The following is a 25,304-nucleotide window of genomic DNA, read 5'->3' on the forward strand; positions in this document are numbered from 1 at the left end:
AGAAGAAACTGTGGGGGACTAGTCCAGCTGTAGGGAAGGTAAGGTAAGCAAATCTTTTTTTGTTGCCCTGGACCAAATTAGCTATTCATTCCAACAGTGCAGGCACAGCCCACTACAAGTCCAGTGGTTTACAACTGCTTTAATGTAGTCTTCTACTGAGATACACTGTAAATGTTTTGGCACTAAGAAAATTAGCCTACAAATATTTTCACTGGGTCCACTTGCATTATAAAACAAACCCAAGTTGAAAAAACTGCCACTCATTTTGGGCAGGCAACTCCAGCATGTTGGCAGAACCCGTTACATCTTCTGAAACCCTAAAAACAGTGGTGCCCTGGGTTGCAAAAGCAACCCTATTTGCTGGGATTGACCCAATTCCCCCACTACTCACTGCTGTTAAGTGAAACTAATCATCACAGTGATGGGTCAATTGCAAGTCATGGGAAACACAGGGAGCAGAAAAAAAAACAAGATCCAGTAGCAGTCTATGTTCAAGAAAGTATATAAAAAAGAAGAGACATTTTCAAGGTGCCACTATATAGATAACAAGGTTATAAAAATATAAACATTTTATATTGACATATACATATGTTTGTTTAAAAGCAATACTTTTATAAAAACCATCAAGGAATATCCTGCAGCTATAATACATATGCAGTAACTTCAGCTCAACATGTTTTCGACAATCACTGGCTTCCTCAGGAGACTTTTAGAATATTGCATGAGATGTCACCAGGGTGCTCAGGAATGTTTGATGAATAATGCACAAGAAGAAAGATAGATCACGCACCAATAGGATTACCCACGGGCTATCAGTGAGCCATAGGAAGGAATATAACCCAAAGAGGCATCAGCCACTTGAATGAAAATGATGAAAGGGACAAACAAAGAAATCAATAGAGGCTGATTTCCGGGTCTCTGCCCCTATCAAGCATAAGTCCCAACTTCCAGATACATTAAAATATATGTTTCCCCAAGAGGAAGCACAGACAACATTAATGTGCAAATATACATCAACAAGTAAAGGACGTAGGCTGCTGATACGGCGTCCCCAATGGCTAAAAGTCACAATGGGATATTGTGGATATTTTGTGATGGTTTTTATGAAATTGTTTCTTTTAAACATCTGTATATTTCAATAAAAAATTAGATATTTTAATAACATTTTGTTATTTTTACGGTGGCACCTTAAAAATCCTGTTCTTTTTCATATACTTTCTTGAACATATTTGGTGGGATGTGGTGCCTTTGACCCTCAGACACCCAATAATTCAACATATTATATCTAGCCATTTACTATGTTTTAAAGCCCACTGGTACATGTAAATATTTTATTTTTAACCAAGAAAAGTATAGTAGCACATGCTATCTGGCATCTAAATACAATTTACAGTGTTATGCTAAATTAACTGCATATACTAGATACGGAGAAAAAGACACCCTGCTGTAAATGGTCCATCAAACACAGTTAGGATACCAGCAGTAGAAATATAAAATTCGTACATAGCAGTTGACGGGTCTGCATGATGTCCTGGGGGCCTCACCAAAGCAAATCCATTCTGCAAGAAAGAGATAGAAACTGATGAGATGACAGCAGGATCACATTTATGAATTCAGCTCTGAGGCTCAGGAAATATAGTCTGCTCCCATAAAACAGACATGGAATTTTATTACAGTGGTCATCCAAACAGGTGCAGCCAATATGTGGGTAAAGACAGTTATAATATTTAGTACTGTACAAACAATTATCCGCATTACCAAATTAAATACACAATTGTCCAGTACTGGGGTCCACTGTCTGATATCCATACCATGGTAGGGGAAGAAGAGATGGTTTTCAGGAGGTCACACAGAAGCTCCAGTTACAGTTGCCATAAAAAACACTTTTACACCACATACCTTTAATTCTTGTGTTACAACTTTAAATGCCAGTTCAATCACGCTTCCGGCAGCCCAGCGAGCAGCATTTGAAGAATGGAGCTCATTCCAGATAGTGTCACTGTCCACCTGCAAGTAAAAGGAGTGTCAAAAATTGAAGCATCCATTTTTTTTAAAAATATGATAATTAAAGAGGAAATGAACTCTGGAAGTTGTGCCCCCCCCCAAAAAAAGGGGGTAGGCGGAGGGTAAAGGACTAGTCATCAGTATTGCCTGTAATCTTTCTGCTACTAATCTTTTCCCTACTAATGACCTAACATGCATGTTCTGCACTGTGTCTCGGTGTGGAAGCAGCCACCTGTTAGAGGCAGAGCCTTGCTTCCCAATGTCAGATACTGCAGCAAGGTGAACAGTGATCAGAACAGTAGTGACATCACCAATTTTGCTCCAAATCTCCTGAGACTGGCAGTTGGAAGATCCATAATTTCACAATGCAGATATACAGCTTTGATATTGCAGGCACAGCAGCGACTAGAAACCCCCTTTCATGCCTATGCCTATGTATGACATTTGGTGTTTACAAGTTAAAATCCATATTTTTGGCTAGAAAATTACTTAGAACCCCCAAACATTATATATATATTTTTAGCAGAGAATCTAGAGAATAAAATGGCGATTGTTGCAATATTTTATGTCATATGGTATTTGTGCGGCGGTGTTTTAAACACAACTTTTTGGGAAAAATTTACTTTCATGAATTTAAAAAAAATGAAAAAGTAAAATTAGCCCAATTTTTTTGCATAATGTGAAAGATGATGTTATGCCGAGTAAATAGATACCAAGCATGACACGCTTTATAATTGCACGCACTCGTGGAATGGCGACAAACTACGGTAACTAAAAATCTCCATAGGCGACGCTTTAAACTTTTTTTACGGTTACCAGGTTAGAGTTACAGAGTAGGCCTAGTGCTATAATTATTGCTCTCGCTCTTACGATCGCGGCGATACCTCACATGTGTTATTTGAACACCGTTTTCATATGCAGGCGCGACTTCCGTATGCGCTTTCTTTGCTGCGCAAGCTCACGGGGAGGGGGGCGCTTTAAATTTTTTTTTTTTTTTTTCTTATTTTTTTTTTTTTAATATTTAATTTTTTTTTTTTTTTTTTTATATTTTGATCACTTTTATTGCTGTCACAAGGAATGTAAACATCCCTTGTGACAGCAATAGGTCGTGACAGGTACTCTTTATGGAGGGATCGGGGGTCTAAAAGACCTCCGAGCCCTCCTTTGCACTTCAAAGTATTCAGATCGCCGAAAACGGCGATTCTGAATACTGTGTACTTTTTTAAATCCGGCGCCATTGGCATCTGAGAAACCCGGAAGTGACGTCATGACGCCGCTTCCGTGGTTTCAATGCGGACACTGAATCAAAGCCGTTTACGGCTTTGTTTCAGAGCGCGCCGAGACGCTGGAGGCGCCGGATTGAGGATCGGGTCTCCCGGTGGGACGGGAGGCCCGGTCAGAGCGGCGAGAGGCGGGGATGTCCCCTCCCGCTCCTCCGGCATAACAACCGAGCGGCTTTTAGCCGCATCGGTTGTTATGTTTGGAAAGCCGATCGCCCGCTCTAAACAACGGTACCGGGATGATGCCTGCGGCTGCAGGCATCATCCCGGTATAACCCCTGAAAGCCGAGGACGCATATATGCGTTCAGTCGGCGTGAAAGGGTTAAAGAGAGACTGCATCCAAAAGGGAAAGTTCTGCTGTACCTGTATTGCGCAAAATTCATGAAGCATTTGCAACACTTTTGGTTCCGATATCAACTCGTGCACCAAATTCAGGTAGTTCTAAAATGTGCCTATTTTACATTGTGTCACATTGTGAGGGGTATTCTTACGCATTCTTCACCACTGAAGCATGCATGAGGGACACTTTTGCCAAATCAGTTTGAGCCAGTCCTTATGAATTCCAGGGATTTAGTCCACAGTTGCATCCAAGCAACCTTTAATGACTGCTTAAGGTTATACACCAAAGAGTCATTTAACACCATTTTAGAAGATAAGCACAATTGTACCACATGCACCACTGGGAGAAATTATGAAATAAGGAAACATCAAATCATAATAGCAAAGATCATATTACAATTGTGTCAAACAATTCATTTTTTTTTCATCATTCTCTTGTTGACCAAGTTCCTGGTCGACATATTGTGTCATTAGAAATGTATTTTCCAAATGCCAGTTGGTAACCCAACACTATAGTGATTGACTGTATTACCGGAGGATACTCAGGGCCAGATCTTCAAGTGCTTATGGATAAAGCGCTTAATGATTTTGGGTGAGGCAGCAGCCTGAAAGCCAGTGCCTGCCCGTGCCTCTGATCTCAATTATGGTTTGTTTTTAGGAATAAACGCACTGGAAAGGAATTTATTTTATCTTTTTTTTCTTCTTCTTCTTTCATTTCCCGTGAAACATCTTGTTTTCATCAGAGTCGCGTCAGCGCCAGGGAAATAACAAAGGAGACACGGAAAAACCTGGGGGATTCTGGACTAATCAAAGCCATGTGTGAGGCCTTAACTCAATCATCCCCTGAGGTTTAGCTGGCACAAGGCTCAGCTTTGGGTGAATCACTCACGGGACTCAGTTATGGGGACAAGTCAATTTATCTGACCAGGGTCCTCGCAGAAGTCAATGCACCTCGCCATAGGGTCCATGATGCATAGTGATGAGTTGGAATGCCAATTTTTACAGATATACTGACAGAATCATATTTAGTAAAGGCAAGACTTTTTTTGGATGTGGATAGATTGGTGAGATTGACACAGTCAGATTTTTATTGCAGTCTGTGTCCCCATTACGGATTCTTGATTATGAATGTCGCCAGGAATGAAAGTTAGTAAAAAAAACTAAATTTGGAAGTTTCCACCAGTGCAGAAATAGGGGAGAAAACTTCCAATGGGAATGCTTGTTTCAATGACAACTGTCTAAGAGGACATTTACCTTACATTGGAAAAATCTCACTTCCTGTTAAGTCTACACAACAGGAAGTAAAGCAAAATCTTCCTAAATTAGACAGAGATGGCAAGAAAAACAGCAAACACGTGGTTTTACCCTTCACCTACTTTATCCAAAATGAAAAAAAAGTTTTGGCTTTAAATATCCTTTAAATGCTCTTAGTCTGCTTAACAGTCAAGAGTAAAAGAATGTGTTTTCACGTATTCCATGTGTTAGATGAAAGACTCCCATATTTCCCTGAAGGATAAGGAACACGACTTCTAATGTACCATTATGGCTGGGAGACTATCAAAGGGGACAGTTGGGAACATGCATTCCTACTGTCTCTATAAAGAGGTGCAATCTTGAAGAGATTGACTTCAAAGTGTCCCACTGTCAGCACATATGTGAGATATATAGGTGTTACTCCATCTGAGAGAAATATATTGTGAAATAACGAAAAAGAAAGAAGCAAAAGTTAATGCTATAAGCCCGAGTGCATATGGTACAGATGTGATGTAAATATGTGTAGGAGCAACAAGTGACCAATCAAATATCAGCTATTCCCAGACTAATGACAAACCGTTACAGGTTACTATGGGTTAAATCCCACCCTTTCTATTATTAAATACATTTTATTTTTTATTAAATCTTTTAATTTATTAAATAAAAGTTATTGCCTGTAGAACAAATTAAAGCATGGCTAGAACGGGAAGCTAACCAAAACACCTTTAGCCTCGTACACACGACCGAGTTTCTCGGCAAAAAACAGCAAGAAGCTTGCTGGGTTGTTTTTTTTGCCGAGGAAACCGGTCGTGTGTACACTTTGACGAGGAAACCGTTGAGGATCTCGTCGGGCCAAAAAGAAAGCATGTCTTCTTTTTCCTCTACGGGAATGGGAAAATTTGGCTCGCCGAGATCCTCGGCGGCTTCACAAGGAACTCGACAAGCAAAACGATATGTTTCGCCCGTCGAGTTCCTCAGACGTGTGTACGAGGCTTCTGAGTTTTCATTGCTTCAGCAGCTTTTCTTCTGCTATAACTTGCCAAAAGGTAGAACATATTCCCAAAACATCCAACACACCTCTACGACGGAGGAGGAATCTTATTGTGTCTATATCTTAATTAAACAAGGTTTATCAAATATATACTGTATCTTAGCAAAAAAATCTTAAGCTCTTTATAGAGGCTTACCCCAAGTCCTCCACACGGCAGCATAACAAACATCCTCTGAGCAAGAATTCCTAAGAGAAAAAAAAGAAAATATCATTGGCCTGAAATTTGGAGAAATGTGGCAAGCAATTCTTTGAAGCTTATAAAAGTTCTATTGTTGGTGTTCTCATTGGCTAGATATGGATTAGGTGCCCTAATGCAGCTTTCACACATATATTTGTAAATGTATGCAAAAAAGACCTGCTACATATTACACCTGTATTTAGGGTATAATATATAACATGTTCCAGCATCTCCCCCCTAGGAATCTGTGAATAAATAAACTACAAGTTCTGCCTGCCACCATGGCAGGTGTCCTTAGTTTTCAGTGGACTATGACTGCACTGATCAGCACACCTGAAATCAGCTTTCTACCTGAAAGCCCATACAAAGGTACAGGCAGAAGGCTGGAAGGAGAGTGTAGGAGGAGGAGCTTGACATTGCACTTACAAACAATATATTGCAGGCTCCTGTAGGAAAAAAATAATGCATTATTTTTTTTCTGCAAAAACATGCCTTTATTATTTTTCCCCTAAAGGTGGCCTTAGCCTTTAAATATGGAACCATTTAGCTACTTTTAAATCTGAAAACCATTCTATCTAAAATTAAAAAAAAACACCGATAAAATATTAACAGCACTGGCCGGTAAAAGAGAAATGTAAGAAATGTCTTACTTCAAACGTTTAGTGGTTTAATTGCCTTTTCAAAGTTTGTGTCTCAAGATGCAGTGCTGTTCCAGACTTTTTATTTTTTTTAATCACCTCGTGATAGTCATCAATTATGTTTTAAAAATCAGCATATGCATATCTGAAAACGTTTTCTGTGTTATTAAAAATATTGGTACTAACTGTACCCTCCTGATCTAGCAAGTGTCCATCTGAAGCCCATTGTGAGTCTCTTCTGGGATAAGGTTCTGCTGGCTACCCAGCAAGCACCTCCTGATCTTGCGCATAAGCAGTGGGACTTTACCACGGTCATAGTAATGCAGTCTAGCATTGCGTCATTTCCGGTTTAGAGATAACGCAATGCTAGCCGCGGAGGTTGCCCATTGACTCCTGGGATTAATTACACTGGTATCCCAGGAGCCAATGCGAAAAAGGATATGATGTTCCTCGCCGTGGCGAGTTTTGGACGGAAGTGGGCCCTTTTTTTTTTTTTAGCAAAAAAGGTACTTTAAATATTTTAGTTTTAAATTACACTATACAGAAAGGAATGGCGGAGCGATCAGCAACACATGCGGACGTGCATGCAAAGTAGGGTGGAGCTCGGCTTTAAAAAAAAAATGTAGAGCGATGGAAATGCACTAAATTTAGAAACAGGATATGTTACTGCGAGGAGCTTTACATAACCATCCAATGTGTAAGAAGCAAGACGCAAACTGGTCCACCAGATGTCAGGGCAAAACAAAGGGGTTCCAGGACAAATTTTTAAGGCACAAGCCCAGCCATATCCTGATTGGTGGGCTTTCTTTTTCACCTTCATGTCAGCTTTAAGTATGATAGACTAAATACTACATACAGTTGGTGCAAATAACTAACACCTGTGTCTTGAGTTAAAGTTTAGGCTGATTTCACACAGGTTTTTTCCTATATGTCTAACTAGCAATAAAATAGAAGTACAGTAAAACCTTGGTTTGAGAGTAACTCAATTTTGCCTTGATATACAAGTGATGTCTTGATATAAGAGTAGCGTCATGTCACAACTGAGTATAAAAAAAGAAGAGAGGAGCCTCTAAGTGTTACATTTAATGAAGGTACAACATTTTAGAAATGTATTGCTACACTTAGAGGTGCCCCTCTTCTCTTTTATACCCGCGACCCATGGCTGGGTACATGTACAGGACATACCTGTACGTACATGTGCCCAGCCGTGCCATTCTGCTGACGTATATGTGCAGGAGGCGGTCCTTAAGTGGTTAAAGCCTCGTACACACGATCAGATTTCCATCCGACAAATCCGTGGAATTTTGTGTGAAGGGCGTTGGCTGTGAACTTGTTCTGCATACAGACGGCAGAACGTTTTAAGCCAACAAACAGGAAACTACGTGTTTTTTCAGCTCTTTACCACCTCCCTTTGGGCAACTTCTGCTAAATGTTGTGCTGTGGTTAGCATTGGTTCGGAGCATGCGTGTTTGTACTTTGGATTTTATTCCAATGGACACGTGTGAGCACGATCGGATAATCAGACGGAAAAACATTTGCTGTCGGAAAATTTAGGAGCATGCTATAAAACATTTGTTGTCGGAAATTACGTCAACAATTGTCCGATGGAGCGTACAAACGGTCGGACTATCCGACAAAAATCCTGCCATCACACAATTTTTATCAGAAAATCCGATCGTGTGTACAGGCCTTAACACTCAAGCTGTGGTGAAACTACAAATCCCATCATGCCTGGGGCTGCCACAGTTTGGCAATGCCCTGTGGACTTTGCAGTTCCAGAATAGCTGGAGTGAAAGAAAAAATGGCAATAATGTTCAAAGTAACAAACAGAATGCAAACCGTAGCTACTAAACAATATACAAAGCACGATCCTCACTCAGGGCCCTATACTTTTCCCTTTATTAGTATGTGGGGACAAGAAGATTTTATCTATTTTATACCTTTTTGAATCAGCATTTAGAGATTAATCACAAGCAACATATAAAATAAAAAGAATGTTCAGAAACACATGTATGTCAGGATGAAATAAAGGTGCACACAACCATAAATCCTGAATGTTTATCATCATCCTGGTGATAAGAAGACACAGAAAGCGAGAGAGACAAGAGGGGAAAAATTTATAGGTTTTTCTGACAGAATAATAAATTGATATGATGTAAGTACAGACGGTTTAGGGTGAAGGGTGTATTCTAGGCTGTTGGCAGAATTTGTGGGTCCATATGAAAAAGTTTTTGTTAATGCCTAAGGTGAGTCATTCCTCCATACTCCTGATACTCAACAGCGGGGACCACAGTAACCTCTCAGTGCTGTGGGCAGAATCTGGGAAAATAGATGGTCAGTTTGGTTGTTGCACTGCCTCCAGATTATACTGTAAACTTCAAGACTCCTGTCAAAGAACTTTGTAAGAGTAGGCCAATTCCACAAGCCTGTGTCCGGTACTGAATAGATTAAATTCTGTTGGGCTCATTGCTCCAACTTCTAAATATATGGTTTATGGCTTTTCTCTGAAGTTCATGAACGGACAAATATTCTTGACAGTAGTGTTATGTTCAGTCTATCAGTGCCTAGTCCTCTCCTGATAGACGAAACATAACCCCTACTGTCAAGAATATTTGGAGCTGTGTCCGTCCATGAACGAAAAATAAAATAAAATGTTTGTACTTACCGTAAAATCCTTTTCTCTGAAGTTCATGGACGGACACAGTTCCAAATATTCTTGACAGTAGGGGTTATGTTCCGTCTATCAGGAGAGGACTAGGCACTGATAGACGGAACATAACACAGAACCCCCCCCCCCCCCCCCCCAGTAACATGCCCAGCTCCTGCTCTTTTTCTGCATTAGTTCTTATTGAATATTTTTGTCATTCTGGAGCATGCCGTGGAAGAGAGATGGGGTCTATGTAGGAGAATTTCCTCAAAGGACAGGAGGGGCCTGTTGGTTTTGTAGGAACCGATCAACAGATCAAGGTGGATATATGTTCAAATGCAAACTGCAATAGTCTATTCAGGAAGAATTTTGCTATAACCCGACTCCAAGGTAATAAAAATAGTATAAACACCCCCCAAACCTGTCAGTCAAATCAGCAGATGAATAGACTGGTGCAAGACAGACAGACCATGCTGGTCAGGCTCCAATAAACGTACCTATAACCATACATTATACAATTTCCATTTAGATTTACCAAAACTATATATAACAAGGTAAAACTTAAAAACCGTTTAAATTTGTATGCAATCAGGCAGGCCCTTGCACCACATAGTTGAAGGTAAATCTAAAGGAAATTGAATAAGAAAATTGTATAATGTATGACCAGCTAAAACCAATTTGCTGTGTACCTTGTTTTTTTTTAATGAGTAAACAAATTGGTGGAAACAGTTGGGCGCTATTCGGCCACTAGCAGGGCACTTTTAACCCCCTTTAGCGGCCGAATAAAGGGTTAAATGTGCCCGCCTATCGCCGCTGCCGAGGCGCTTTGCAAATGCTTTGGTAGGGGTGCCCATTCATTTCAATGGGCAGGAGCGGTGTATACATGGCTCCTTCACCGCCCCAAAGATGCTGCTTGCAGGACATTTTTTAACGTCCTGCCAGCACAGCGCCCCAGAGGGAAAGCACTCGGGCTCTCACACTGGGACTGCAGGGGAGATGTTTTTCAGGCGCTTAACAAAAACTATTTTTAGCCCAAAAGCGTCTGAAAAACGCCCCTGTGTGAAAGGGGTCTTAGTGCCAACCTTATTTGCCCACAAGCTGAACATACTTTATTTCTACCGTCAATGCAAACAGTAATCATGCAAACAAAAGCTACCAATTTGCAAATTTCTTGTTACAGAAATACTACTCTCAATATGACTGTATAAATCCTTGTATGTGTACAAAGCCAGCCAAAGACTGTTTAAAAAGATAACAGTTGGCTAAAAAGGTGGCCAAACCTTCCCAGGCACCCTATACTTTAAAGGCCAAGTTCAGAAAAAATAATAAATGCAAATAATTTTGCAGAGAAAAAAAAATGTTCATTATTAATTTTTACCTACAGTGGAAGTCTGTCTCCCTCCAGCTTTCTGATCATCCCTCTGCATGGGCTTTCAGTTAATAAGCTGGAGGAAGCACGCTGCTCACATATTCATAGTCTATTAAGAACTACAAGCCGTATGCTGTGGTGAAAGAAAGGACTTGTAGTTTGTTCATTCTCAGATCCATGTGAATGATTGACATGCCTGTGCAGGCAGAGCATTGATTTTAGGCGTGACAGCGGCTGCGAGGGAGAAGAACCCTGGCCCACTGTCACAGGGAAGTGGAAAGGCTTAGGGGGTGCTGAAACATGTTACAGTAAAACCTTGGTTTGAGAGTAACTTGGTTTGAGAACGTTTTGCAAGACATGCAAAATGTTTTAATGAATTTTGCCTTGATATACAAGCGATGTCTTGATATAAGAGTAGCGTCATGTCACAACCGAGTATAAAAAAAAGAAGAGAGGAGCCTCTAAGTGTAGCAATATGGTTACATTTAATGAAGGTACAACATTTAGCAACTTATTGCTACACTTAGAGGTGCCTCTCTTCTCTTTTATACTCTGTAAAAAAAAATGCTTTGATATACAAGTGCTTTGGATCACAAGCATGTTTCTGGAACAAATTATGCTTGCAATCCAAGGTTTTACTGTATAGCCTAAAAAGGGGTGTAACATGCAACATATGTTCAAAAAGGTGAACGTAGCCTTAAAGAACGCTGCATTCTAGCATAGATTTGGGGAACAGGCAGTTATTGGAAATTATGTTTATTCTGATATAAAATGATCTGTATACATTCAAAACTGTACGGCCAGTAAAAGCAGAGTTCTGAGCCTTGGCAATGGATGTTTGGAAGAGGTTTTGCTTCTTCTTTATACAATACTGTGATGTATTTTGATGAGCTTAGCATGATTATGTGGAAATGAAGTCTTACTACATGTAATCTAGACAGCTGTATGAGCCACACGAGGGCAGCAGAACACAAGCAAATGTAAATCGAGCTCAACAAGTGGGAAATTCCAAGATAAGCCATTAATGAGATCCTTCTCTCTTATCATTCCTTATGTCCAGCATTCCAGAGAAGGGCAGCAATGACTGGCAGTTCCTTTATTTATTTTTTCTCTGGTGCTGACAAACAGATTTGTAACCCTATCTAAAAACGGATTGATGTGTTTGTACTGCGTTTAGGGAAGCTGTCACTAAGAAACAACTGAAATAGAATCCTGGAGTCCTGGCCTGTTGCCTTGGTCTAGATTTACATGCTGCCCAATGCAATAACCCTTTACTGTGCTTAATACTGTAGTAATGAGGTGTGATCTAAAATATATCAGGGCTGATAAAAAGCATGGACTTGTCAATGGTAATACTTATAACCCCAAGTTGTTCACAGTTAAAAAGCAAATTACTTTCGACAATGTGCAATAATCTAGATCAACAGGTTTATATAATGACCTGGCATTTCGTTTGTCAAAAAATGTCTGTCTGTGTTGGCTGCATCCAGTCAATTTCAGACTATCCTTTCTCAACTGTTTGTTTTTAAGGTAGATTTATGCAGGCCATACAGGGGTAGAAATCCAAACAAATTTTACTTTGAAAAACCAAAATTTGGTGTGTTTTGTGATCCGATGGGCCACCATTGATATCGAAATTCAACTAAGCCTTCAATTTCACCTCATGTTGCTACAAAAAATACATTTTGTGGCCGGGAATCTTCTTTTCTTTCCAGGTCACAGCTCCTGTGCATTTCTTTTACACTTATACTGTATATACTCGAGAATAAGCCGACCCGAATATAAGCTGAGGCACCTAATTTTACCACAAAAAACTGGGAAAACGTATTGACTCGAGTATAAGCCTAGGGTGCCCATCTACATGCCTCACTTTGTCAATCTGCATGCCTCACTGTGCCCATGCCTCACTGTGCCCATAACTAGACTGACGTTTAACATGGGAGTCTATGGAAAGGGGTGCCCGGCTTTGAAAAATTGGTGTTCCCCATCTGTAGGTCCCCCAGACAACAAACGTTGCACACTTGTAAAGGGGAAATGGGGCTACAGTGTTTGCCAAGTTCCGGGTCCAGAAGACCTACGACCGGCCAGTACCGGGTCCCCAAAGTCACCGGAGAAATTACCATTTAACATGGGAGTCTATGGAAGGGGTGCCCGGGTTTGAAAAATCAGTGTTCCCCGGCCGTAGGTCACCTGGACAACAAACTTTGCGCAAGTGTAGGGGGCTGCTTGTGTGCCAAGTTTGGGGTCCAGGGGACCTACAGCCGGTCAGTACCAGGTCCCCAAAGTTCAGCAGATCAGGCACAAAAAGGTGACTCGAGTATAAGCAGAGGGCGGCATTTTCAGCACAATAGAATGTGCTGAAAAACTTGGCTTATACTCGAGTATATAGGTTATTTCTTGCACAATTCTCCCATCACTGGTTGGAATTTTATTGTTTTTTCAAAAATTTCCAACATTCCTGATCACTTAAATTTGATGGTGGAACAAAAATCGGCCGTTGCTGCAGCTCACAAAATGGTACAAAATTCAGGACTGGGTGTGGCTGGAAAAAATATTTCTACAGAACCCATTATCCAGCAGGATGTGGGACATTCTTATTTAAAATTAGGTTACATCACTGCAGCAGTAGGTAAAAATGTTTTGTTTTTTAAACTACACTTCCTCAAGAAGAAGAGAAAGACTGGCCATAGACGGAGCAAATTTATTTTCTGCAACCACAGGTTGCAGGAGGTGGAAGCTGCCCCCACTGGGAGAACACAGTGCTTATTGCTAGCGAACTATAACAGCTGCTAGCTATAATTGCATGTAAAATCCAGCAGGCTGGTTGTACCCAAGTCGATTTAAATTTGGCTACATTCAGCCTGCCCATACAAGGTTCCTGCTGACCTGGCCGAGATTGGAACTGTCTACACCCGGCTTTAGCAACAGTTGGATGCCCATAGTTAAATGAGAGCTGTATGTATTAAACACTGACAACAATCAGAAATTAGCCTTCAGATTTGAAGAGAAATAGTTCAGATTAACAGACAGGCAAATGTACCAAGTTGGTCGGTCGGTCGATCAACTTGGATACAACCAGCCTGCCAGATTCTGTTGCGATTATCACTAGCAGCGGGGATTCTCTGGCAGGGGGTTTACCCTACGAGAGAAGACAATGGCCTGGCAAGAGGGATTCCCGCATTAACACTATCTGTGTTAATGGGGGAATGGAGGGAATTTCCATGGGTTGCAGGAAAAAAAATTGCTACATGTATGGCTGGCCTTAGACTTTGTTAGTATCAAAGATGATAGATTCAGCCTGGAGCCACCATAACAGTAGACCCATTTCCCAGGAATCAGCTGACTTGCGAGACATTACCAGTTATTTCTGCTTACCAATATCATGTGTATTATGTTATTAATTAGGCACTACAGGGCCGCCATCAGGGGGGTACAGGCAGTACACCTGTAAAGGGCCCGGATGGCATCCCCCTTTTTTTTTGTTCATCAGCACCCAAAGCCCCCCCGACCTCTAAGGGGCACGGTGGTCCCTAGGGCCCCGGATGGCATCCCCCTTTTTTTTCGTCAGCACCCAAAGCACCCCCGACCTTAATTCGGCAGGACCCCCCCCCCCAGCTTCTCGAATTCGCGGCGGCCCGCCCCTATTTTCAATTTGCGGCGGCACCCTTCGCCTCGCAACTTGCGTCACCCCCTGCTTCTCAATTTGTGGCGGCAGCACCCTACTCTGCTCCAGGTGGCCCATGCCTGAAGCTGTGTAAGGGGCCCCAAAATTCCTGATGGCGGCCCAGAGGCACTGTAATGACCAGTCCCATGTAAGGCCCCTTTCACGTTTTTCATGCAGTACAGCGCTAAAAATAGCGCTGCTATACCGAAGGCTTTCAACACTGAAGCGGGGCGGTAGCAGGACCGCTCCAAAAGTCTGCTAGCCGCATCTTTGGAGCGGTATAGGAGCGGGGGTGTTTACCGCTCCTATACCGCGGCTTCCTATTGGAATCAATGGGAAAACCGCGGTAATACTGCCCGCAATGCGCATCTGCAGAGGCGCATTGCGGGCGGCATTAACCCTTTTTCGCCCGCTAGCGGGGGTTAAAACCGCATTGCTAGCGCCCGAATATCGCGGTAAATACGACGGTATAGCGGCGCTACAAATAGTGCGGCTATACCGAAGGCTTTCACACTGAAGCGGGGCGGTAGCAGGACCGCTCCAAAAGTCCTGCTAGCCGCATCTTTGGAGCGGTATAGGAGCGGGGTGTTTACCGCTCCTATACCGCGGCTTCCTATTGGAATCAATGGGAAACCGCGGTAATACTGCCCGCAATGCGCCTCTGCAGAAGCGCATTGCGGGCGGTATTAACCCTTTTTCGGACGCTAGCGGGGGTTAAAACCGCGTTGCTAGCGCCCCGAATATCGCGGTAAATACGACGGTATAGCGGCGCTACAAATAGCGCGGCTATACCGTCACCGCACCCCCACTCCCCAATGTGAAAGCATACTTAGAGACATTTCCAGTGAACCTGCAATGTTTTCCATGGATGAAATAGGCAGTTAGCATTATTGCCTTGCAGTGCAGGTGTTCTGGATTCCCACGCTCGGTTTGTATAGGTTTTCTGCAGATGATGTGCTTTCTCCCCACAGTCCAAAAACATGCTGGTAGATTTGTAGCTCTAGCCATATTTATCCAATGAATATATCAGTACAGACATAGCAAAATATACCAGTGTTCAGGACACTGAACTCCAAGCTGCCACAAGCCTAATGCAAACAGATCTTTTTTTTTAAAGTGCTGCAGATAAAAATAATAATTTCTATATAAAAAGAGTGACACGTCCATGATGTGTATTTTTGTTCAGGTCTATATAGGTCCTCACTTTGTGTGTTCGAGTCTATGACATCCAGAGAGAACAGGGAGTACTTCCTCTTCAGTGTTTTCTTTCCCCACAGTCTGGACTCTTGTTTTTCTTCTCAGCAGGTCATCAGTTTGTATAAGGCGGCATTGATGCAGTTCCTTGTTTTTTCCCCACCGGATCACACTGTTTATATTTTCACTATGACGTCACCAATACATTGCAATGTGATTTCCCATTTACAAATCACACAGTGCATTGAGCACCCACTTCTAGGGTCACAAAACAATTAGAAGAACCCAACAAATCATATTATGTACCATAACATTTCTAAAGCAATCACTCTTCACTAGACATCCATGCAAGTACTCCAGAAGTTCCTGATGAATATCAAATGAGTGAACATCAATCTCCTTTCTTAGGTTTGGCCAGCTGCTGGGCCTCAAGCTAGATAAAGCTTTGAAAATGCAAGTTTTCTTAAAGCTCCGAAACCCATATAATTACAGAAACGTGGCATGATCTGATGTGAATAGGCTGAGGATGTGATAGCCAGTAACTATATTACAGTGGACATGTCATGAGATATATGCATCAGACAGCAGGAAAAACATATTTTTTGATATCTACGGTAAAGAATGGCGTAAATAGCTGGTATTGATCCATACTGTGTTGACCCCCAATTGGGAAATATTGTCGTGAACAAGCAGCAAGACAAGGCAAAGTGTCATTAACTCTCTTAAAGCAAACTTTATTAGTAAATGGAAAATGATATCACGTTTACTTTTCTTAAGTTCTAGTTTCCAGGCCTAGGCAAATGGTTTCATACATCCCAGGAGTCTTCAGGAAGGGGTTTCTCAACTAAGCACACCCTCCTGTGTCATGCCTGAGCTAAGGGCAGCCGGATTCCAGGGAGAAAATGCTACACGAATCATCTGCCCTTACTCAAGATGGCCGTGGCCAAAAAAGCTAGGGAGCGTTTTTCAAAGTGATTTCTTAGCAAACCAACGCATGGAGATATGGATTGATGGGGGAGTTTGCTTTGAATATGTAACATGAATTAAATGTTCTTGGTTTGTGGTGCTCAGATGCAGCGTAGTTCCAATTTATGTGTTAAATATGGGGGTTAAGTGTGTCGGGTTTGCTGAACAAGACTCAGGTTGCACATAAGAAGAGAGGTCTTAAATGCTTTGTTAACTTATACAATGGAGAAATGTTTCTGGCTCTCCAAGAGCCAAGCCATTACAATTCTCCCCATTGTATATACACATTGGGTGTTATTTATGAAAGGCAAATTCACTTTGCACTACAAGTGAAAAGTGCACTTCAAATTGCACTGAAAGTGCAGTCGCTGTAAATCTGAGGGGTAAATCTGAAATGAGGGGAAGCTCTGCTGATTTTATCATCCAATCATGTGCAAGCTAAAATACTGTTTTTTTATTTTCCTTGCATGTTCCCCTCGGATCTACAGCAACTGCACTTCCAAGTGCACTTTCAGTGCAATTTCAAGTGCACTTTCCACTTGTAGTGCAAAGTGGATTTGCCTTTAGTAAAAAAAAAAACCTATGTGATAGCTGTACAGGTCATCTTCTACTGGGTAAATCCTTGTTCCATAAAGATATTCAAATACATAAGTTGGCGCTATATAAATCCTGTATAATAATAATAATACTGGTACCCTGACATGAATGCTCAGGGGTCTGCACCGAGGAGGGCAGATTTCATTTTCAGATGCTTCCTATATCGTCTACATGGTGACTTTGTATGTTTTATGGATACATGTAGGTAGAATACTAGCAAATGTATGTAGTAGGTTAGGTTATGTAGTCAGGGCATGTAATCCTCTTTTGTTCGGCCAGCCATAGATGGTTCGAATCTTGGATGCAAGCGTCACCTCCGGTACCTCTTAGTGGACTCTTACGCGTATTCGTGACGAATACGCGTAAGAGTCCAGAGTCCACTAAGAGGTACCAGAGGTGACGTTTGCGAACTCGCCACTTGTTTTTATTCCCTTTTTTTATTGCATTCATGCGAGTACCATAATGTATGCCTTTTTTTATTATTAAAAACTTTTAAACGATACTGCACTATTGGCGCTTTTTACCTCCCTGGGTGAGGGTCATTGTTGTCCATTGGACGTGACTCCTGAGGGGGACTTTATCCACAGAGAAAGATTACAGTTCACTGGGACACACTATATTCTGAAACGACTGGAACACCGTTGGCTATAATATACATGCTGTTCCCTTACAGCAGTATGGTAAGGGGACACCCTCACTAAAACTTCAAAAGAATATTGGAATTCCTTCTCTGCACCACCTTCACGCTGAATATTTCGGCATAAGCGCCAGCACTTTATTGTTGATTGTTTCTTTGATATTTTGATCTTTTAAACAGCTTTGGTTTTTGCTGTTTTTCTGCATGGACACTGATGCGATTTCTTATTATCATTCATGTGTGTTGCTTTAGGTTTGCTACTATATAGCAGTGCATGCTTTATTATCACTGAGCACTCTGTATGTTTGTATTTTTGATTGGATGTCATTTGTATCACCTAGATCAGCGATTAATATTTTTTGATGTTCACATATCAGTTATAGTAACTGTCCTTTCTTTCATTCATCTACCCTATCACACAGTGAAGCACTATTTATTTATTTTAGACCAGGGATATGCAATAAGCGGCCCTCCAGCTGTTGCAAAACTACAAGTCCCATCATGCCTCTGCCTGTGGGTGTCATGCTTATGGCTGTCAGAGTCTTGCTATGCCTCGTGGGAATTGTAGTTCTGCAACAGCTGTCGGCTAATTGCATATCCCTGATCTAGACCCTAAAGGTTTTACATTACAAATCACATTCCCATACACAAGTGAGGATTCTCTGTAGTGCTGGTAATGGATAGTTTGTGTCTGAACACACAAAAATAGAACACTTCCAAATGCAGGCTTTGTTTCCTGGTATAAGCCCAGACATGTGTTCAATGTTCACCCAGTGCACAAGAAAAAAAAAAAAAAAGCCAGACACGTTAACAGCTGTTGACTTTGCATACCTATGACAGACAAATGTGTCTCCTCTGTGTGGAGTTCTGTATTTTTGGAAAGGGTCACATACCTGCGAGTTTGCGATTGTCCAGTTTGAGCCTATTGTGAGGATTGGTGCCATAGAGGAGGACGTGCGTCTCTGTATGTACTGACTGCAGCTCTTCCAAGGATGCCTTTCTGCCACGAATGCACTGCAAAATACACAGAGGGGGCAATTTTAAGACTTGTTAGGTTTAGGCTGGAATCCTACTTTAAGAGAGGGATTCATCCCAATGACCACAAACGTAAGGAGCCTTCCTCACACTGACCATCACACTAATGTACCGTGAGCTGTACATACAAGTATTAGCAGGCGTTCCCTGAGCCTGGGAAGTTATTTCAAGGGTTATACCTTGTTAAAAGGTTGAGAAAGGCTGCTCTAGATACTCTATAACAGTAAGGCCGCGTACACACGATCGGTTAAACCGATGAGAATGGTCTGATGGACCGTTGTGATCGGTCCAAACCGATCATGTGTGGGCGCCATCGGTTATTTAACCATCGGTTAAAAAAAGCCAACTTGTTTTAAATTTAACCGATGGATTCCTAACCGATGGGAAAAAAACGATCATAAGTAGGCACAACCATCGATTAAAAATCCACGCATGCTCAGAATCAAGTCGACGCATGATTAGAAGCATTGAACTTCGTTTTTTTCAGCACGTCGTTGTGTTTTACGTCACTGTGTTCTGACACAATCAAGTTTTTTAACCGATGGTGTGTAGGCGTGACGGACCATCAGTCAGCTTCATCTGTTAACCGATGAAAACGGTCCATCGGTGGGTTCTCATCGGATGGACCAATCGTGTGTACAGGGCTTAACAGTACAGAAATGCATACAGCCCTGAGTGCACCTTTCTATAGTACCACTATCGGAGAGAGTAGGGAAATTCCAATAGTAGGTATGAAGACTCCCAGATTTTGTGAGCGCTACAAATATTACAATCTGAAGAAGTCCAAAACAGATTCTGAAAGCCTCCATCAGTTACAACCAACAGGCTTTGCACACATCCAATTTAGAGCTTCCGTTATTCTGGTGGATGGGCACAACTCTGCTATTTGTATACAAGCTTTCAGCAAAGTCAAAGCTTTGTAAAGAAGAGAATGGAAATGAATAATGATCAAAGTGTTTATTTGTCAGTATATATATTCACAGGTGATATCAATTGGAAAACTTTATTTATATACCCACCCCTGCAAAGTATGAGATGGATGAACTTACTTCACAATGATTTCGCAGTCCTCTTTCTTGCAAGCGGGACCAGATGCTTTGGATTCTCCCAGCATGCTCTGGGTGGTTGCTGTTGTCCCCACAGGTACACTGGTGCTTTAACATCACAGAGTCGTAAACAATTCCTATAGAGGGAAATAAAGTTTACTGCATATTCCGTGGCCTAGCATCCCGCTATTACAGCTGTGATTTTCAGCTTTACTGACAGATATATAAATATAGATACACTGGGGGATATATCAAGCCAATCAAACTGAATCGCTAGAACAGAGAAGCAATGCGTAACAAACAAAACGTATTTACTTGGTTGTTACAAAGCAGCATATGCTGCATCCATGGTGTGTGTACATCATATACGTATTATGCTATACCTTGGAGATGTGTATACTCGTGTACAGTCATATCTTACAATTAATTTGTACAGGCGACTGTAACACCTATGGCTCCCAGGCACCAAAAAAAGGACATATGTCCCAAAAGCCCATGTGAATGAGCCCTAAAGAGCCAACAAACAGGTCCAGCAGCCAGGATTTTGCAGTGGAGCCTATGATGAGCCACTTCCCTTGAGCAATACACATTATCTTGTAAAGTTTACTATAAGCATGCAGCTTTTTTTTTTCTTTTTTTTTTTTAAACAATCCCCCTCTACTAGTCATAAGTATCACAAGCTCACCATGTTCACTGCTTTAAAGTAAAAATAGGTCTAAAATGTCAGAGTTCTGAAAATATAGGGAAAGGGCCCGAAAAGGTCCTTGCATGTGATTGGAGATTCTTTGCAAAGTGAATTTTCACCACAATCCCTAATATAAGTGAACATTCCATTGTGAAGGAATGATTCACTTTGCAAAAAGTCAACACGAGCTTCTGCTTTAGTAAATCAACCCTGTGCCCTTCTCCTCTATCATACAGTATTTCCCCAAAGATTTCCCTCTGCTAAACTCATTCTACAAAAAGCTAGATTCCCATTTACCAGTTAGACATGGCAGAAACGAGCGCAAACAGTTTTGAGTTCCAAATGCACGGTAAGTGGTAAAAGGAAACTTGTGTCATCTACAAAATATCCAAATAGATATCTTACCATTAAAGTGGAACTTTAGTAGAAAAAATAAATAAAAATTGCAGACAGGATTTATATTGCAGAAGAGACATACCAAGTCCCCTTCTGCATCAAAGTTTCCTACCTGCCTGTCTGCACCGTACACTGAGCTGCTAACGCGCCAATCAGTGCACAATTTCGGCAATGTCGAGTTGAATGAAATCCTGCGCATGCAAGTGAGTGATGTCATCTCAGTTAAAACAAACGTTAGGCCCCGTACACACGGCAGAATTCAGCAAGAAACTCGATGCGAGACATATTCTGCCGAGAAAACCGGTCGTCTGTACACTTTTCGCCGAGAAACCCGCCGAGGAACTCATCGAGCCAAATAGAGAAGATGTTCTCTATTTCCTCGTTGGTCAATGGTAAAATTTGGCTCGCCGAGAGCTTCGGCGGCTTCACAAGGAACTCGACGAGCAAAACGATGTGTTTTGCCTGTCGAGTTTCTCGGACGTGTGTACGGGGCATCATACTTTCCTGCTCTGTGCAAGGGTTTTGCACAGAGTGGCACCGATCTTCCTTTTCTGGGGTCCCCCTGCGAAGCTCCTGGCTCCTCCTCTACTCGAGTGCCCCCATGGAGAGCCAATTTCCATTGGTGCATTCATGCCGACGCGATCCTAAGTCCTGCTGCATCAATTGACAGCAGGACTCGGCCCCACCCCCTGGCTCCCGTATCACTGGGTTTGATTGACAGCAGCGGAATCCAATGGCTCCTGCTGCTATCAATCTATCCAATGAGGACAGCAGTTGGAGCTGCTGTGCTCCTCCCTGTCGCTGGAATGATCGGGCTCAGGTAAGAAAAAGGGGAGTCTGGGAGGGGGGCTGTGCAGCACAAAAAGTTTTTCAACTTAATGCATAGAATGCATTAAGGTGAAAACACGTCAGGGTTTGCAACCCCTTTAAGCAATTATGGCTTGATTTTTGTATGGCTGTCATGGATTCTTCTTCTGTGACACAAGTGGTGGCTGTTGTCTGCTGTGGCATAAAGCCCACCCCTGTTTTTGCACGGTCTATTAAGTCCTTGGTGGGCCTTACTCCATAAGATGGTATCTTCAGAAATAACTTTGTCGGTCTTTATTGCCATATCATACCCATTCGGATTTAAACCCACACTGGAAAATGATGGTTGAATACAGAAAACATAATTTTGATAGGTTGCAGTGGGGTGATTCCCTGTCTGACATAGTTCATATAGGTCACACAATGTTGCTTTTGCTGTGTGATCATTACCTGTGGTGAAGCGTATCTTCTCAGGCTGTTCTGGCAATGTGAGTGTAATGGTTTTGGAGGAAGGATCTTGAGTAGGGATAGAAGCTGAAGCTGGAGAGGACTTTGCTCTTGTAAGAGGACGATGTGTTTGAGGCATAAGAGGGATCATTAAAGTGTCCAGTTGCTGAGGTCTTTTCATGTGCTGTTGTGCGCGAAGATGGTTTGGATCCCACATGTAAGCCTGAAAGGAAAACAAAGATAGTCACATACGGCTAGATCAAGAACCAAAAAAACTTTGCCAGATCAGCAAAAGATTAGTTACAGGTTATGGACACTTAAGTGTCAATTTATAAAATAAAAAATCTGCTGTGCACTTGTCTCAAGCATTTTCAGAACCATCACAAATATTCTCTGTAGTTTGATTTACAGCTCCATCTAGTGGCCATAATGAAGTATATTCCTGATTTAGGTATTTCAAGAAAATACTGCATTATAGCCGGTAGATGAAGCTGACATCATATCACATCAATCATAGGAAATAAACACATTACACAGATTATGGGGATTATTTGTGACAGCTTTGCAACGTTAAGGCAAATGAGCAGCATTTGTTTTTATAAATAGACCCTTAAGGGGAGACCCTTCTGGTGCAGCTCTGCATAGAAACCAATCAGCTTCCAGGTTTTATTGTCAAAGCTTAAAGGGTTTGTTAACCCATCTATATAAAACTATGCTAGCACCTCTATTAGAGACTGGCATGGCACACTATGTCAGTAGTTTTAAAAACCGAGTGTTCTAAATACCTAATTTCAGCTGTCTTCTGGCCGGTCACATCCCTCGCGGGCGCTTTACAGCTCCAATGGATTGCTTTGATGGGAGGGGTCGTGATCTCCCTCTGATGTCAGACGGGGAGATCACGTGGCCAATCGTCTCCTCCGCAGAAGCTCTGTATCGGAGCTTTAAAGCATCCGCGAGACACATGGCAGGCCTGAAGACGGCGGCTCTAAGTAGATATTTACAACACTCTTTTTTAAACTACTGGGGGGTAGAGACAGACACAGAGGGAGATGACAGGCAGGGGGGGGGGGGGAGGATAGCAGAGGGGACAGATACGTATGACATACTTTGACCATGGTGATCAAGGCAGGGCAGCCCTGATTTTTGTGGTCTGTTTAGAGAGGGCATACGGGAAGTGGCAGGTTCAGTTTCTTTTTAGAGGGGGGGGCAGATTACATGGCACAAGCGTGAAATCTGCTTTAAGGGACCAGGATCTGTATATATTTTTGGGGGTTAACACTTTAATTGAAAAAGCTAAAGTTAAAATCTGGTGCAGCCGTGCATGGTAGCCAATCAGCTCCTGTATGCCCCAGAATTTTAGTAAAACTCCTAGAGTCAAACTAGTAATGTATATCTAGAATCTGTATTTGGTACCTTTATTAGTTTTATGCAGATTTTCTGCATGAAACTAATACTTCATCAGCAATTAAAATGTTAAATTATAGCAATATTACTATGAATTCTGCTATTGCTAAACACAACCAAGTTTTTTTACAAGCTGCCCCAGCAAATCTAAAAAAGATAACGTGAAGATTCCTTTACAAGGCTGAAACAATGGGGTTGATTTACTAAAACTGGAGAGTTTTATACACTATCCAATTTGCATAATATGTGAATCAGGCTGGCTTGTTTTTAATGAAGCAGGATCACACATGTCAGGGGGGCCGTTTCTGAAAAGGGTCCTGTATGATTTTGGGTCCGGTTTACCCAAAATCAGTGAACAAAACAGCACTGGACTCCAGATTGAAAACCCCAGCCAGACACGTGTGAACCTAGCCTAAGTAAATCAACCCCAATATGTCTCTGCTAACACTATTCCATGAAAACATTCTTCTATACTCCAGTTGGGTACACAGTGCTGCTCTCAAGGCATTTGCATACAGATAGAGAGCAGTACCTGAGGAACAAAATGCTGGATTACTGGTTGGCCGCCACTTTGCATGTCTTGTACACCACGTAAGGCTTCTGTTCGACCTCTAGCTGGGTTTACTCCCAGTTCACCAGCTCGTTCATTTGCTGGGCTGCTGTCATCCATCTCCTCTGATGGAATCTGGCTCAGTCTCGGCCTTTCACTGGTTTTCTGTGTGCGTTGTAGTAATGAGACATTTGTAAAAGCCTATAAAGGTTTAGTAAATGGTTATTAGAGTCCTTCCAAACTGACACATTAAAGTATAATCAATGTACAAGCTAGCCATCATTGAATCCCTGAGCGCCTGACCTAAACCACTGGAAAACTGCTGTGTTTTTAAAATAGTAATCATTGACGTCCTAAACATCTTTATCCAAATCTGCACTGACACAAAGAATCTAAACTGGTTGCTTTGGCTTTTCTTTACTCATTTTCATCAAGCAGGTCAGTGTGGCCCTCAGTTCATGTTATGTTGCTTTTCAATGGAAGATCAATGGCAAGAGATTGCCTTTTCATTTTCACAACTATAGAAGAAAAACGACAGCCTAGCCAAGTAGTTTTTCTGTTTCAATGATTTTAATTGAGAATTGTATAGAATACTATCGACTTTGAAGCTGGATATTACACAGGGACTGCATTCTCCAATGAAGACACTGCATCCATGAAATATGTAGCCCTGTGGTATTTACCATACGGTGACTTATTCTGTATTTCTCCATGGTTGCATTTCATAATTAAAGTAGGTTGGAAGAAGATGAGTTTTGTGGTTGGGACATCTTAGCCCTCCCATTGATGAAGCACAGAAATAAGAAGAGTCACTTCAATAATATTGGAAGAGAATGGAGGAAATTGAGAGCACAAAGGTAAATTCAACAATAAAGGCTTATGCTGGGTATACATGGGAAGTCTTTTTTATTCAATCCAGCATGCTGAACGAAAATAATGCCGCGTACACACGATCAGTTTGTCTGATGAGAACGGTCTGATGGACCGTTTTTATCAGACCAAACCGATCGTGTGTGGGCCTCATCGGTTATTTATCCATCGGTTAAAAAAAATGGAACTTGTTTTAAAATTATCTGATGGATTCCTAACCGATAGAAAAAAAAGAATCGTTAGTA

The 25,304-nt window shown here is 41.8% G+C and overlaps 1 protein-coding gene across 5 annotated transcripts in view; it reads right to left on the reverse strand.

Annotated features, from left to right (window-relative positions):
* HDAC7 (histone deacetylase 7) overlaps positions 1-25,304 on the reverse strand; it is a 459,678-nt gene that overhangs the window by 24,531 nt on the left and 409,843 nt on the right. For 4 of the 5 annotated variants that reach the window (XM_040340777.1, XM_040340780.1, XM_040340779.1 and 1 more), the window contains 7 exons: positions 24,172-24,390; positions 22,239-22,458; positions 19,904-20,037; positions 18,713-18,833; positions 6,066-6,115; positions 1,900-2,007; positions 1,504-1,559 (listed from right to left, as the gene is read on the reverse strand). In XM_040340777.1, coding sequence (XP_040196711.1) covers positions 1,504-1,559; positions 1,900-2,007; positions 6,066-6,115; positions 18,713-18,833; positions 19,904-20,037; positions 22,239-22,458; positions 24,172-24,390 — 908 coding nt within the window. The remainder of the gene's footprint in view (positions 1-1,503; positions 1,560-1,899; positions 2,008-6,065; positions 6,116-18,712; positions 18,834-19,903; positions 20,038-22,238; positions 22,459-24,171; positions 24,391-25,304) is intronic. The other variant, XM_040340778.1, reaches the window with a different exon arrangement.

Source organism: Rana temporaria, chromosome 2 (genome assembly GCF_905171775.1).
Source record: "Rana temporaria chromosome 2, aRanTem1.1, whole genome shotgun sequence".
Classification (NCBI taxonomy): Eukaryota; Metazoa; Chordata; class Amphibia; order Anura; family Ranidae; genus Rana; species Rana temporaria.